Below are 16,369 nucleotides of genomic sequence, written 5' to 3'. Positions count from 1 at the left end.
TGTCCTTTATCAGCAATGGGTGACTCTTGAGCTCAGGGTGTCAAACATTGCCTGTGGGCCAGATTTGTCCCATAGAGCCAAATGATCTGGCCTGTGAGTTGTTGATCTGGCCCCAACCCCACACTCTGCATGCAACACACGAGCTAGACCTAACTGGGCATACTGTGGTTAGTACAGTGACATGGTCCAGGCTGCTGCAATGCAGCCCACACCCTAGAACCTCTTTACCACATGCAGTGCCATGTCTAGCCCACATGTCACAGCCAGCACATGCCCTGGGCCATCCCTGAGGGTTGGCACATAGTAAGACTCAGGACCAGTGCAGGCTGTGTGCACTGCACTTGATATAGGGGGCTGGCAGACCTGGAGATGGCACACAGGACCATTTAGCATAGAACAGGGGTTGGCAGCCTATGGTACATACAATCCCCCTTGTTTATTCAGTAGAGAATATATCGTGTTTTTTATGTTTTTTAGGAGAAAAATGGTTATATGGCTGTTGGTTTTATCGGCCAAATGAAACATTCCACCTTGCGACACGGAAATTTCTGGAAAAAGAAGTTTTTAAGAGTGACTATTATAATAAAGTTCCTGTTAGCAAGATTTTAGGAAAATGTGTGGTCATGTTTGTTAAGGTAACATATTAAATTGACTAAAATGTAATGCAAAACAAGTAATTAGTTTAACAAATTAAACTAAGACTCAAGGATTGTAACAGAACCTATATGAAATTAATATTTTTCATTTGGTGGTATTTTTCTGTATTATACATTGTAGTTAATCCACAATACAGAGAAAGAGGCAAATTTGTACTCTTTTTAGTATTAGTTTTTCTGTAGAAATCATGTGCATGTATGCATTAAATCATTATTAAGTTGTTTGCTTCTTTTTTTTCCCCCAGTAAGGGTGGTAGGGAAATCCCAGGTACACTCTTAATATATTTTCCTCAAATATTAAATTTTGTTAGGAGGAGGTTTGGATGCCTCAGGGGTATGGTAGTGAATATAATCTTTCATTTCTACATCACCCATTAGATTCCACCAGTATAGGTTGTACTGAAGGTCCGTACAATCATGAATGCTTTTTTGTGTAAAATGAACCAGCTCTCTTGGGCTAGACTTTTATGGGCATTGTGTTGATGTAACAAGCACATCTTTAACCATGTTGGGTGCTAATTAATATACTTGTGTTACCACCAAAGATTTAATGGGGGTGGAATTTATATTTCTCTCTCAAAGTAGTGGTAGTCTCATCTGCTCAGAGCTTAGGTATCTTGCAAGGCAGAGTTGCAGTACACGCATGCCTGTAATTATAATTTTACCTATTTTTATAGATAAATATACTATAACTCTCTGGGCAGATAATTTAGTAACTTGAATTATTTGTAAGACACTTTAAAGTTTTTTTCACATTTTTAATTTTAGTAACTCAGATATCAAACCAAAAGAAAGAAACTTAGTACAAAGGTTGTAGCAACCTCATGGGATACTGTTTTCAGCAAGTGCAAGCAAAAAGCATAGAGTTGGTGGTTTAAACTCTATGTGTGGGAATGTTGCTAAAATATTTAATCTAAGAGAAAATATTTAATCTTCTCTTCATTCCACAGGAGTATTTTAAATTATGTCCAGAAACCTTTAGAGATGAAGATGTCTATGTCTGTGAGTCACGTTATTCTGCAAAGACAAAGTCTTTTAAAAAGATTAAATTGTGGACTATGCCCATTAGCTCTGTAAGGTTTATCCCAAGAGATGTACCTCTGCCTGTGGTCCGTGTTGCTTCTGTCTTTGCTAATACAGACAAAGTGGATGAAGAAAAACATGGTGAAAATTTAGAGGATAATAAAGTAGGAGATGGTATCCTTCATCTTGAAAAGGTATGCGGAGAATAAGCTCAATATTGAAGGAAAGAGGATTTGGGATCAGAAAAGTTGAAAATATAGAAATTCATAATCTGGATTTTCACAGCCTCTAAAAAGCTAAAGAAATAAAAACAAATTGTTAGATTTGATGCTTGTGTTTTAAAAAATAAAATGTGTGTACATTCATGTTCCTTAAAAATAATTGAAATCTTAATTAAACTAAGTATTAGCCTTGATTGTATTCCTTGAAGTTGTTATTAGCTGACCACTGACCCTTTCTAAACCTGTCATACACAAGTTTTATAAAATGTGAAGATCTTAGATTAACTTCCTTCAATAATTGTCATTTAGATCAAGGTTGTCCAACTAGCAGGTTGTCCAACTCCTGCTCCCATGGGGGATTAATGTGCAGCCCCTGGGCTTTCATCCGGATGCTGCCTCCTGTGCCCCCTTTTCCCCCGTTCCCCAGCCATCACTCCAGCTGCAATAGCAGTCAGAGTCTTCAGGCTCACTCTCCCTCCTCCTTTTCCCTTCTTCAACTTTCTCCCTTTGTCCCAACATTGTTGAGGGTGAATCTGGGATTGCACCCCAGTGGTCAGGAGGAATCAGAGCCATGGGCCAGGGAACTGTGCCTATGGGGTGGGGAAGGGGGGTTACCCCACAAGTGCAGAGTGCAGCAGTGGTAAGAGGTGCTATGCTGTGCATCTGATGTGGCCTGTGCAGCCCTTAAGACATGTAGCCTCTAGGATTTATGTTTATTTTATGTGCCCGATACATGTTTTTAAGGTCATATAATTTCAAATTAAAATAGGCACTATCTGATTACTGTCAGCCCCAAATAGACCTCCAAAAAAGAAGCTAGAGGCCTATGTTCTGATTTGCTTTTAGCCCATGATAAAATATTTTATTAAAAATTTGAACATTTAAGGAGGTGCTCATGATGAGCATCTACTGTGAGCTGAACAATCCTCGGTTGACGTTTTAGTGGATCGTGACATGAATCTTGCATACAGGTTCCAGGATTAAATGGGGCAAACTATGAAATTTATAAAAAATAATGCACTGAATGGTGATGTTTTTGTATTTAAGGCATGATTGCCTTTACTAATAATACCTGATTACTTACCCCTGGACCATATAATGTTATGCTTAAAAAAAACAGAAAACTTAGATGTATTGTAGTTTTGCTATACTAGTTAATAACTTTTCTGTCGATAAACCAACAAAATGGCTCTGGATTGCCATCCTGAAAAGCTTCATCTTTTTTAAAAATTATAAGGTGAAGAACTTGAACTGAGAGCAGTATTGGTCTTACCTTTTAGCTTTCAGAATTCAGGGCTTAATGTGTGTGTTTTATACAAGTTTAATTTTACATTTATTATCAATTTTAAAAAATACATGAATAAAAATATGTTTCACTTTTGCTACCTCCAGCTCCTTTACTTTACCAATATTTAAATGCATGCTTTTATGTAGGAGAAAGAAGATGTTCCAGTGGAAATGTCAAATGGAGAACCTGGTTGCCACTACTTTGAACAGCTCTGTTATAATGATATGTGGCTTAAGGTTGGCGATTGTGTCTTTATAAAATCACATGGCTTGGTGCGACCTCGGGTGGGAAGGTGTGTATATTTTCTCTCGTGTTTAAAAATTGTGGTGAAAAATTTGTTAATGAAGAAAACTATTGCGTCTACTTTTATAGATTCCGAAGAACAGGGAAACATGAACCAACTTATTCTTGTGCTACCTATCTTGAGTCACAAAATAATTAGTTCAATGTCAAACTATTGTTGGTTAGCACAGTCTGTTGTAAGCTTCAAATAGAGCCAGTAGTGACCAATATGCAATGATAATAAATTACAAAAAATGAGAATCATTTATGTTGACCAAGTTAACTCTCTTACTTCTTTTAATCATTCTCTTTTGATAGCTTTTCATAACAACCTATTGTGTGCATTTATTTTATTTAGAACACAAGTGTGTTTACTTCTCTATCAATTACTTGTCTATCCTTTTAGAATTGAAAAGATGTGGGTACGGGATGGAGCTGCATATTTTTTTGGTCCAATCTTCATACATCCTGAAGAAACTGAACATGAACCAACTAAAATGTTTTACAAGAAGGAAGTGTTTTTGAGTAACCTAGAAGAGACCTGTCCTATGACATGCATCCTGGGTAGTTATTTACCATTTGAAATCCAGTTAATTAACATTTTTTCCTAACTCTTACATTTTAAAATGAGATAGTACAATAGCTATGCATGGCCTTGTTTTTTAGGATGGGAAAGAAAGTTATCCAAATTCATTGTTGTGTACTACATGGCTGACCATCTTTAATGCTTTTGAAAGACCCTTTCCTTTTATAAAGCTTTCCCACCATAGCATGTTACTTTTACTCTCACCCATCCCCTATAACCAGAAATCAGAGAATTCTGTGAAATCCACAGACATGTCATTCCAGTCTAATTTCTCAGAAAAAACTTGGCTGTACTAAAAGGTAGTTGGAACTGAATCCTTTAAAAACCAAATTGGACTTTTCTACTCAGGGTACCTTATTTTTACTTTGCAGCATTTGGGATGTCACATTAAATTAAGTTGAAAAAAGCATGATTAAAAAATCATGACAGTATAGAATTTGTGAGATCATGTACTCATTTCTACACTTTCTAATGTTTATATTTTTTAAAATATGTTTTTTGCTGTTTGGGGGTAAGAAATGTTTTTCAGTGAAACCTGTCCTTTTTGGCAAGGTGGGGGTGAAGAGTTCTTTTGTTTTTTTATAAATTGTCATGTCTATCTCACATTAAAAAAGCTTGGTTGGGTTAATTTGGTAGGAATCCATTTTCTGACAGACTGTGAGCAATGGATAATTAATTGGCATAATTTGTTGAGTATAATAAAGCACTATGTTTTATGAAAAACTTTGTTGGAGTTATGAATACAGGACACTTTCTTATCAGTTTCTTTTTATCTTTGTAGGAAAGTGTGCTGTGTTATCATTTAAGGACTTCCTTTCCTGTCGACCAACAGAGATATCTGAAAATGATGTTTTTCTTTGTGAAAGTCGCTATAATGAGAGTGACAAGCAGATGAAGAAATTTAAAGGGCTTAAGAGGTTTTCGCTTTCTGCAAAAGTAGTAGATGATGAAATTTACTATTTTAGGTAAAATATGACAAGGGTTAAATTTTATTTTTCTGTATAATAAAAAAATGTAACTGCAATAGAATATCAAATCAGACCAATTACAAATATTTAAAACCCACATGGAAAAAACCCAGATGGCCTCAACTTCTACCTCCCATTTCATTTTTTTTCATATCCATGGATATCTAGTTTTCACACCAGGGTTTTAAAAAAGCTGTTGTGCTCTCAAGTGGACAGTCCTTTTGGCATAATCATAAATAACAAAGGGTCACCTGTCATGCTTAGGCTCTCAGATAAGATGCCCCCATACTGATAGATGTTAATAATACGTATATTCTCTGGTGTAACTGATTCCCAAGAAAAATGCTAACAAAATACCTGTTTAAAATTTCTAATGCTAAACAAATGCTTTTCTTAAAGATTATGCAGAAACAAGTCTTAGTTTCTTAAATCCGTTTCATCCTAACCCACAAGTAAAAATAAGAGCCTTCCAGCAATAAAACTAAATTAAACAAAGTGGCTTGACTGTCACATCAGGTATATGAGCATTTTCTGCTGAACACTGACTATGGAAACACTAAAAAGTGGGAGGTCTTTTGCCATCATTATTTCCATACTGCATCATGGGATAGGAAACAATTTCTATCCTGATGATACTTTTCTTAACAGGCTTTTAGAGAAGTGTCCATATTATTCCAGATAGCCTAGAATGACCCTATTCTATTGCAGATAAAGAACAAAATACAGGCAGTCCTCAGACTTACAACATAATTGGTTCCTGAAAACCGCATCTTAAGTCAAAACGTTGTAACTCGGAGCCAATTTTCCCATAGGAAGCAATGTAATAAATGGGGGATTGGTTCCTGAACCAAGACCCAATACCCTATTTTCACCAAAAATAACCAAAAAGTTTGTACTCAGTCAATTATAGATGTGTAATATAGCTACATGAATGTATTTATACTGTAAATAGCAATCATATTGATTTGAGGTGATTTTGCTGGACTTTTTGAAGGACTCTTGGTTGGACTTTTTGAAGGGTTCTTGGCTGGAGTCTTCACAGGAGTCTTGGCTGCAGGTTTTTCTGGAGTCTTGAACTTGTTCACTGGTGTGGCATCACATCAGATCAAGCGTTGTAAAGTTGAAACTGACATCAGAAATTTGAAACAGTGTCAATTTATAAATATTGTAAATGCGAAACGTTGTAACTTGAAATATAAATCGAGGGCTGCCTGTAATAGCTAGTGTTTTGATGTAGTAAAGACAGGATATTTAAAGTGTAACCACACTGACTTGCTACTTGGAGGGGTGGATGGAACCAAAACGGGACTGTTACAGTGTTCTTGGGTTCCTTTGTTATATCCGTTTTGCATATATATTATGTGGCTTATCTCCAAACAAGGGTTAGAAATGGCTTCTCATGCAGACAAAGATGTAATTGTAATCTCTTTTTATTCTCCTCTCAGAAAACCCATAGTTCCACAAAAGGAGCCATCTCCACTACTGGAGAGAAAGATTCAGCAACTAGAAGCAAAATTTGCTGAGTTGGAAGGGGGTGATGAGGATATTGAAGAGATGGGAGATGAAGAAGGTGACATCTCTGAAGCACCTTCTATGCCTCAACTTCAGACTCCACTGGCTAGTGAATTGGATATAATGCCATATACTCCACCACAGGTAAAGATGCACTTGCAAAATTTTATAATATTCCAGTCCATATTCTCCTTTCCTCCCCGAACAAAGCAATCAAGAAAACAAAAATAAACATTCGTGGAATTATACTATAGCTCAGCAGTCAATGAGATGATTATTTAAAACACTTCTAGACTATAAAATGTTACCTATCACAGTAGGTTTTTTTGACAAAGTGGAATATTTTCAGAAGTGATTAGTGATTTGGGGATGGGGAAGTATTTTTTCCCCTGCTCAATTTGATCCATTTTCAGAAAATGTTGATCACTACCTCCTTAGAAATGAACCAGATTTTAAATTCACTCAAATTGGACACTAAAAATCAATAGTCATTTTTCAAAATTTAGGTTGTTAGGTTTTAATTTTAATTTGCATGCGTGTCTGGTGCCTCTTGAGTCAGGGGGCACATGCCCCCTGATACCAGTCAGCAACCGGGGAGCAGTGTATGGTGTCATAGCCTCTTCCTATGATTTCCCTCTAAAGCATCTGCTCCTGCCATTATTGGAGACAGGCTACTGGGCTAGATGGGCCATTGTTCTGACCCAGTATGTCAGTTCTTATGAGCTGAGGAAAAAGATGGGGCTTGTAAATTGAGTCACCTGTCACTGGATAATGTAAAATTCAATTCTGATTTATTTGCTTCTAAAACTTCTGTAATGTGGTCAGGGCATTTGAGACATACTAAAGATATGTCACTCGTGCTTTTCAGTGTTGAATTTCCTAGGTTTTGCTTTTTTTTTTCCTTATTTTTTTTTAGGGCTGTTTATCACAATTAATTTACACTGTAAATGCAAAAACAAATTAACGCTTTATTCTGTCAATTGCATTAATCATGCACAACATTTTGACCAGTGGAGCAGACCAGCTCCAGACCAGCCAGAACCTGTGTGCTTAGCCCTGCCCCCACCCACCCCACACCTACTCCAGACATACCTGCCAATGCTGAGCAGTGGCAGCAGCTGGGCAGAAGCTGCTACTCAGCACAGGAAAAAGAGGCCCGCCTTCTTCACCGCTATTGGGGCCGCCTTGCTGCAGCTGCCCAAAGCCCACGCCACAAGTATAAAATTTGAAGGACATGATAGGAAATTGAGCTAACTTGTGCTGTCCAACTTTGGTGTGGCTGGGAGTCATACACCATAAAAGCCATACTCAGTGGGAGTAAGCTTCCGGAATCTTGCTACTCCTGCAGCCATGGTCTGCACAAGTAGTGTGCATTCACCTGCCCTCCACTTCACAGGCAGTGCCAGCAATGCATGTCCCTCCCTGGGCCCCCTTTCCTGCTGTGCAGCAATGTGAGATGAGTGCAGGGACTCATGGGCCTCGTACTAACTGCTCACAGACTGCCTGTTGCACAGCCTTTGTCTAAAATAATAGAACGATGATTTCTCTGACCTCAAAATGTGAATATTATCAAGATCCTGGCAACAGTAGAAAGTAGTTCAAACAGATACTGATGTATTTAAAAGCTTGCCAGGGATAAAATGGAACCCAGCTGAGGCAAGGCCACTCCTGCATCCCCCTGGAGCAGCCCCAAAAATGCCCTGAAATCTGGGAGCACTAGCCTACCTTCATTCTCTGAGTCATGTGGCTTTTGAGAAAGAAACTGTGGGGCAGAGTTGAAGTGGCAGGCATAGCAGCTGCAGCTGCAGAAGACAGTTCGAGTAGGGATTTGCAGAGACTAATGATGTTCTCAAACTTTATTCAGTTTTCACTCTTGAGCATACTCTGCCCTCCTTTGCAATTTTGTGTTTAGCTAATCTCCACCTACCATAATTCTGCTGAAAGGAGGTTAAGAGATGTTTGGAAAAGTAGTACAGTGATTAGTCAGTACTGGAAACAATGGAAAGGAAAAGACCAAGCTTGGTAAGAACATTACATCCTAATTCTGTCTTCAGTGTAGCAGAGATGAACAATTTACATAAATGAAACTGTTCATCCTGTATATTAAGCTGTAGTTGAATTTAAACATACACATTCATATTTCACTTTTTTAATTGAAGGAAGAGAATTACATTTTAAGGAAAAACTAAAGGAATCAATATTAATTTTAATATATGCTGATTGATTAAACATGATAATCTCATGGTTTATAAGCACCTTCAGAGGGTACTCAGAAGTACTGCTTGTCTGAAAAGTAAATTACAGAATATCATATCTGATTTGGTTTTGAGGGCATTATCTAGACCTCACTGAAAAATAGTTAACATGTAGCATAGTTCCAAATCTACAGAGACATTCTTTCATAACTAACTTCACCCCCATAATTAGTTAATTGGAAAAAGGATGTACATCTCAGTTTCAAATGTGAAGGAAATTAACAGGAAACTATATTTGGGTATATTTATGCCCACCTGCCTTAAGCATGCTGAATTGTACACATTAGGATTCCACTCAAAACATAGAAAGCATTATATATAATAAGGAAAGAAATCTATAGACAGGCAGTAAACTAATCAAGATAACTGAAAGTGGTGTTAGAATGGCTTGACAAATTGAAAAGGAAGGCTCCTGTACCTTTTTCTCGATTTTAGTGAAAGTCTGGCTTGATCAAATTAAGAGCAAAGAACTAGAGATACTTAAAACAAAGATAAAGATGGAAAAACATTGAATAGCAAATAAAACTGATCTGCAATAGGGGTCAGTCATATTGGCTTTAATAGGATGAAAAGGCTGAAAAATTAATACTGATATTTAATTATTAGCTTATTCCTTCTCACTTGAAGGTGTAGTTTTCTGACAAAAATCTATGACAGAAGGATTTAGTTGCATTGTTGTATTCAAAGGGATAAAAATGATGGATATGAAAAGTTGGGTATATTGAATCTTGAAGGTTATTGTAATTTTATGAAAGTTCTCCAGTCCTTTTCAAATGGATGGATATCCACTGAAAGAGTTTTTAATGTTGTTTGCACTGATTGACTGAAACGTCATAATAATTTGGGTGCAGAAAAAGCAAACAAGCTAAAGGGTGTAATTATCTTAGTACACACACACACACACACACACACACACACGTTTGTTGGGCTCACTTTGTACATTCACTAAATTGGCAACTTGGCTTTAAATGACATGGGACTTTTTGATGTTTGAAGAGCCCAAGTAAACAATATGTCTGTTTCATTTTTTAAAAATCTGCTTAGTAGGGTCTGTTTTACTTTTTTTTAAGGAGAAAAATGTTCTTTTCGAGTTGCAGGAAAATAACTGTAGACTGCAAGTCAAGAGGGAATACAGGATGCAAATGATAGCACAGCAGTACAAGTGGGGTTTTATATTGACTGAGCCAGTTAATAGTCAGTAGTATTCTTTAAGAAATCCAAGATGTAGAAAAATGAGATTTGTTCTTTTATCTTATGTTTTTGGCTTTCCTAATTGGCTTGCTTGGTCACAGGGCATTCCTGGTTTAGAAAGTCTTCTTGCTCAGTCTGGAATGATGTTGGCTAATGCCACACACTTTTTGTTCTCTCACACAGAATCTTCCCACATTTCAATTATGAGGTCAGTCTTATGTATGGAAAGGCTACAAGCCAATGGAATGTATTTTTTTTTCTGTATCTTACACACGTGTATTTCTCATAAAGCAATCACTCTTTGTGAGACCCAGCCCCTTTTTACATGCTGCAAGGAAGAACAGCTGTTGAACAAATACTCTTGAAACCCAGTAGTCATATGAAAGTTTTTAGTTATACTTTATACAACTAAGGCTTTTGTGCCTTGAAGTTTCTGTTGTACACTTGTGGTCATAACCACTTTTTCTCACAGTCCACTCCCAAGTCTGTCAAAGGAAGTGCCAAGAAGGAGGGATCAAAAAGGAAGATCAACATGAGTGGTTACATCCTATTTAGCAGTGAGATGAGAGCTGTGATTAAAGCTCAGCATCCAGATTACTCTTTTGGAGAGCTCAGCAGGCTTGTAGGAACTGAATGGAGAAACTTGGAAGCAACCAAGAAAGCAGAATATGAAGGTAAATGAGAAATGGTATATATTCTTCCCTGATTACTTTTTCCTTTCTAAAGAGATTCAGTAATTTTATTCAAATAACAGGTTTCGCTATTAAAGGAAGATGACTTCTTTGTAACAATTTCTGTGCAAATATTTAAATAGATGTTTATACTAGGGAATGTTCATAATGATATGGAACATGCATCTAATTATGTAGTACAATATATGAATGTGTTAACTGAGAAATGTGTTGGAAATAAATTTCTGTTTTACCCAGACAAACAAAATGGAAACAATTCAAGAGTGAGTGGGCATGAAGATAATTGATGAGATGGGAGGAAGCCTGTATAGAAAGATGGGAAGAAAGAAGGCCATAGAACTATGTGGACCAGAAGTAGGAAACTGTTCAGAGTATAGGGAAGGAAGTAAAAAGGCATAAAATAGTACGTGTAAAAAAGGAGTCCTTTGACTATTTTAAATCAGGCTAATGCAAAATTTCATCAAAATAAGAGTAGTAGAATAAAAACACAGGATACAGAATCCATTATACTGCTTGTGATATAGTCATTTGACACTCAGCATTAGTCACTAGTTGTAACTGATTTTGGATTGATATATTCTATACCCTTGAACTCAGAAAATGCTCCAAAAGACACATTTCTTCTTTCTTTTGTTTCTTTCTTCCCTTCTTACCCAACATTGACCATATGTCTTGACTTTTGGTCAAATTCATGTAATGTGCTACAAGAAATTTCTACCTGGGTGCAGATAAATCCTCACTTGGAACTGCTCTGTTGAAACTCACTGTTGCCACTATAGTTGATAATTCCAGCCTTTCCATTATAAAACTTAGTTTTCAGAGTATTATTGCACTGTTTTTAATACAATACATAACTTGGAAAGGTTTCAGCCCTAGAAAAAATATTACTTGACTATTTAAGTTATGCTTGCTATCTTTTGAATAGTATTTTTTTCTTAGTATTTTTTTCTTTTATCTTTTTTTGTTGATTGGTTTTGTGTTTGACTTTTGGTGACTCTTTTGCATGCTCATAATTTAAAAGCAGCTTTGGTTTTCATACTGGAAGTTTGCATGTTGTCACTATCTGTCCTCCTTGGATTGGCAATAATGCCTTTTTGTAATGTTAGAGGGTAACAAGGCTCCACTTGTCAGCTACAGATTTTCTGTTGCAGACTACATAAAGGAAATGATAATGCTGTGTTTGTGAAAGTACCAAAAGTGATTTTTTTCCCCTTCTTATATTGTAGTTTGTGTATACATCACTATCCATTTGCATGGCATGATTAATGTCAGGTTTTCCTTATGTCCTACCTCTGGAGAACAGTAGGATAGCTAGTGCATATTTAAAACCTTCTGGAGAAGATTGAGTTAGTTGTTTTTCCAGTGGAATATGCTAGTGCAGAGGTTCTCAAACTCTGGTCCGTGAGCTCCATTCAGATGGTCCGCAGAAAGGTTGCGGAATAATCGAGAATATCTGTACTCGTAAGGTAAGACTGCTGATATTAAAATATGAGTTGTGTGCTTTGTTTTGTAGAACAAAAAAAAAGTTTAAGTGGTCTGCCGAGACCCTCAGCAATTTAAGTGGCCCGCGAAGAAAAGTTTGAGAACCACTGTGCTAGTGTATCATAGTGGTAGCAGCAGTGTCCATCCAAGTTTGCCTAAGCGCTTCCATTTTAATTCTTTCCCCTCTTCCCCTCCCTGTGTGCAACTCTCCTAAATACCCACATAAACTTGCTTATAACTTCATAGAGCTTTCAGTTTTCAGGCTGAAATTTATCAGGCTTGGTCTGCCCTTGGCTTGCGTCTCCCCCCATATTTTGAGGGGAGGTGGGGATTGGGCTCGGAGCTCAGGGCACACCTGAAATGTATTTTATGCGGGAGTGTGGGGAGCTATAATGTGAAAATAAAATTTATGGTCTAGTGTGGACATTACAGTGGAGAGTAGGAAGTTGAAATATGGCATAATTTGAAACCGCAGTGAGAAGTGTCTTTCAGTATTCTGGTGAAAATTGGTTTTGGTTTTGCTGAATTTGACCCTCTGAAAATTTTGCATTTTGAACATGTGCAATACGTAATACAATTTTAACAATATTCAAGCAAAAATAGACTGCATTGCACATGCACCCTTGGTTAGCTTAGCTATATTATGAAGACTAATAAAGATGTACAACAAATGAGGCAAGTTTCCATTATAAGGAAAAGCTAAGTTCAGAACAGAGAGACTACATCCTACTTTGTTAGTCATGCTGGATAGATCATTCCAATAATTTAAAAGCCTAGTCTAAAGGATTTAGGATTGGATTCACTATTTATTAAGGTGAATTCTCAAAACTGAATTCTAAGTTTGCCCACCATTATTGCACTGCTCTGGCAATCAATGTTTTCAGTTTCATCTGGGAGGTCTGCACCACTTGTGACATCAACGGACAGATTGTAGGCTAGAGTCATTGCTGAAGTATTGCTTTATATTAGCTGGATCACAGTCTTACTCTGAAGCTCAGCATTCCAAAGTGTGGTCTGCAGAGTGTCTTAAGGGGCTTTTTCTTTTCTGATTGTTTTTTAACTGGCCAAACTTAAAGGAGAAATCGGAACAGCTTCTCCTATTTTCTTCCCTAAGTACTTGCTTTACTTTGAAGAGTGAAATGTTCTCTTTCCTACTTCAGGAATTCCCTTCAAATGTTTTGTGGCTTCTGTGCTCAGTCACATAGGGTGCCTTTATTAAATTTAGAAGTTGCAGTGCGCCGTCATCCCCTTCCTGATGGTGAAAACAAGAAAGGAAATGCCTAAAAGGATGAAACTGGTCTTTCACTGTGCTATTTTGAGGTTGCACAAACAAGTTACTGATGAGAGATAATTATATCATAGACTTTTGGAATTCTGTGCTGGTAAAAGCAAATATTTAGTATCTTATTTAATTCTGGTTCTGAACTTCTTGATCTCATTTAATAGAGAGCCTTTATTCCTTTAGTAATAATTTTCATCTTTTGCCAAATCAAGAAAATGTTTAGGTCTGTATTCTCTGTTAAAATCAATAAAGGCATATGCTACATTCTTTTATTCTCCGTTGCTTCTCATTGCTTCAGTAGGATATAACACTCAGAGAACAAATCAGTAAGATGCATGCAGAAAATATCACCTTGAGTGGATGTTTGGAATACCCCTTTTTCCCACATCAAATTTTCTTCAGGTCAGATTCCTATCTAGTAGAGCTTTTATTCTTACAGTAGCAGTGAGAAACTTGATGTAGATATTAATCAGATTCACAATACTAAAGACACACATGCTTCCACAGAGCAGCACAATTTGAGTTAGACATCTGTCAATAAAAAAAAAAAAGCAGTAACTTGTACGGGTACCAAAATGGGGAAAGGAGAAAAATGAGAGGCAGAGGAAGTATTTTTGATCCATCAAACTGCTGCTTGTTATGTTCTAAACACCTGTCTAAGGACCTGTCTACACTGGGGAAATTTTGCAAATATTTCCCACATTTGCCACTGCTGTTTCAGCTTCACCATTAGTAACAATTTTGGGACCCCTAGAATAAATGGACCACTGACTGCCATTTGTATTTTAAATGCTTATCTTACTTTGGACAAGTGTAACTCTTACACAGTTGAAACTGAGCAGCAAGTGGCACATGTACTCAAAAGGTCCCCATATTGCTACCATTGGTCTGGGGGAACCAGTGGTATCAAAAGTGGAAACATTTTGCAAAGTTTTCTTAGCGTGGACTAGGCCTAGTGCTGGACTGCTGCTATCATGTTGGTAACACTGGTTTTATGATCAAATCTGTTCTTTGACTTTAAAAAAAATAATTAAACAAAACTTCACATTAAACTTTGTGGAATATTTTTCATGATAGGTTCTCTAAAAGTCTTAGCTGGAGCCAAATGAAATCAAATTTTATGCTGTATAAGAAAAATAATCTGTTCTATTTATATTAGACTAAACTATGCCAGTGTTTTACTAGTCCTTTTTAATGAACAGATAATATTTTGAAATTCTGGGTTACAAAACAGAACTGAAAATCTAAAATGCTTTTACAGAGCGGGCAGCTAAAGTTGCTGAGCAGCAGGAGAGAGAGCGAGCAGCACAGCAACAGCAGCAGAATTCCTCCCCCCGGGCAGGCACTCCTGTCGGGGCTCTTATGGGGGTGGTGCCGCCACCAACACCAATGGGAATGCTCAATCAGCAGTTGACACCTGTTGCAGGTAAAAAAAGTAGGAGCTATGACCATTTTTTCCTCATCCACTTTATCAAACCCCTTCATAACTCTGAACACTCCTTGGGTCACTTTATTCCTGCTGAAGAAAAAGCTCAACATCTTCAGTCTTTCTTGATTAAAAAAATAAATATAAGCTAAAAATTATCCTGATTTCCCCACGGTAGTCTCTTCAGTAGTTAGGATTCTTCTGAAAAAGACTAAAAAAAAAATGGCTCCTCCTAGACCTGCTCCCTATTTGTTGTATTCAGTCATATCTATTGAATTCACTTAGTAAACATTCACCCCCTGCTAGCATGACCAAAGGTGAGCTGGATTTTCTTCTAGTGCATGCATCATCAGTGGTAGTATTAAGTAGGCTCCACATGAAGAATCCTTTATTGTTGGTGACATGTGACACTGCCAGCCTACCTTTTAGATTCCAGCATGAGTTTGCAGAGCCAGCAGTCTCACCATCCTGGTAAACAGAGCAGACTTGATCTGGAATCGTTAAAACAGTAAGCATGAAATCCCACATTTGCCATTTTTACCAAGTCATTTTTCAGAATAGACTTGCACTTTAAGGGCTTATGCAACAAACCATTACATCCAGGTGTTGTGCTTATTACCAGTCATAAGCCAGCTGAACTTATGGGCACTATGTGAAGTATTAATTATTTCTGGACTCGGATCCAAAGGCTGGCAAAGCACTGGAGAATCTATAAAAGGAATCACACTGTATTGATAGGGGGGGTGTTAGATGTGATCTCTTTAGGTCTTTTTCTTTTTCCAGTTTCTGATTGCGTGACAGGTTTGATCAGAAGTGATCACATCAGTTTAGTCAAATTCTAAATAATGCCTTGTGGTACCTTTTTCTAGTCTCCCTTATGCATTCCAGTAATTCTGTTTGCTCTTTTACTTCATATACTTTATGCATATATGCGTGTGTGTATGTGTGTGTGAGTGTGTGTGTGTGTGTATTAGGATGTAGTTATACTGTTGTGTTGAAAGCTAGATGGCCTTTTTCCCCCTGTCATAACATCTAAATCACTTTCTTGTAGTAGACTGCATGGATATTTAAATTAAGTATATGTTCTTCTATGGTTCATGGAATCTAAGTTGTAAAGCATTTGTTCATGATAAATTGCAGTTTTCTGCTAGTATGTCAGTCTTGTAAAGAACTCCAAGTATCCCTGATTCTGGTTGCTCATTTTTATGTTTGGCTGTTTTTTATCTTTAGATTTTTTCTGTCTTGCCTTTTGATATTCCTCAAAATTATTTGCATGTTATAAATTAGGTCCCCAATAAATGTTTTTACTTTGAGTAATGTCAATTCAAGCAAGAAAAGTGATCAGTATCAGCCCCTTGTGTTTTTAAATTGACTGTTGATTTTACGTTTTCTCAGGGAGTCAGTCATAGCCAGTAATTCTCATAATGAAACCTTTTCAAATGCTTTGTGAAAATTTTAAGTTCTACACATAACACTCAGTATATTTATTTTTGAGGTAAATTTCT

The 16,369-nt window shown here is 37.0% G+C and overlaps 1 protein-coding gene across 28 annotated transcripts in view; it reads left to right on the top strand.

Annotated features, from left to right (window-relative positions):
- The window catches only part of PBRM1 (polybromo 1), a 126,682-nt gene that overhangs the window by 91,715 nt on the left and 18,598 nt on the right, over positions 1–16,369 (top strand). For 15 of the 28 annotated variants that reach the window (XM_090021514.1, XM_090021504.1, XM_090021508.1 and 12 more), the window contains 8 exons: positions 478–635; positions 1,607–1,873; positions 3,335–3,480; positions 3,877–4,034; positions 4,838–5,021; positions 6,470–6,680; positions 10,455–10,656; positions 14,700–14,864. In XM_090021514.1, the coding sequence (XP_089877640.1) occupies positions 478–635; positions 1,607–1,873; positions 3,335–3,480; positions 3,877–4,034; positions 4,838–5,021; positions 6,470–6,680; positions 10,455–10,656; positions 14,700–14,864 (1,491 nt within the window). The remainder of the gene's footprint in view (positions 1–477; positions 636–1,606; positions 1,874–3,334; positions 3,481–3,876; positions 4,035–4,837; positions 5,022–6,469; positions 6,681–10,454; positions 10,657–14,699; positions 14,865–16,369) is intronic. The other 13 variants (XM_090021530.1, XM_090021520.1, XM_090021526.1 and 10 more) reach the window with 1 other exon arrangement.

Source organism: Crocodylus siamensis, chromosome 11 (assembly GCF_052110815.1).
Source record: "Crocodylus siamensis isolate JL-2025a chromosome 11, ASM5211081v1, whole genome shotgun sequence".
NCBI classification, from domain to species: domain Eukaryota; kingdom Metazoa; phylum Chordata; order Crocodylia; family Crocodylidae; genus Crocodylus; species Crocodylus siamensis.
The sequence above is the reverse complement of the archived record's forward strand: the minus strand, read 5'-3'. Positions and strand labels throughout refer to the sequence as shown.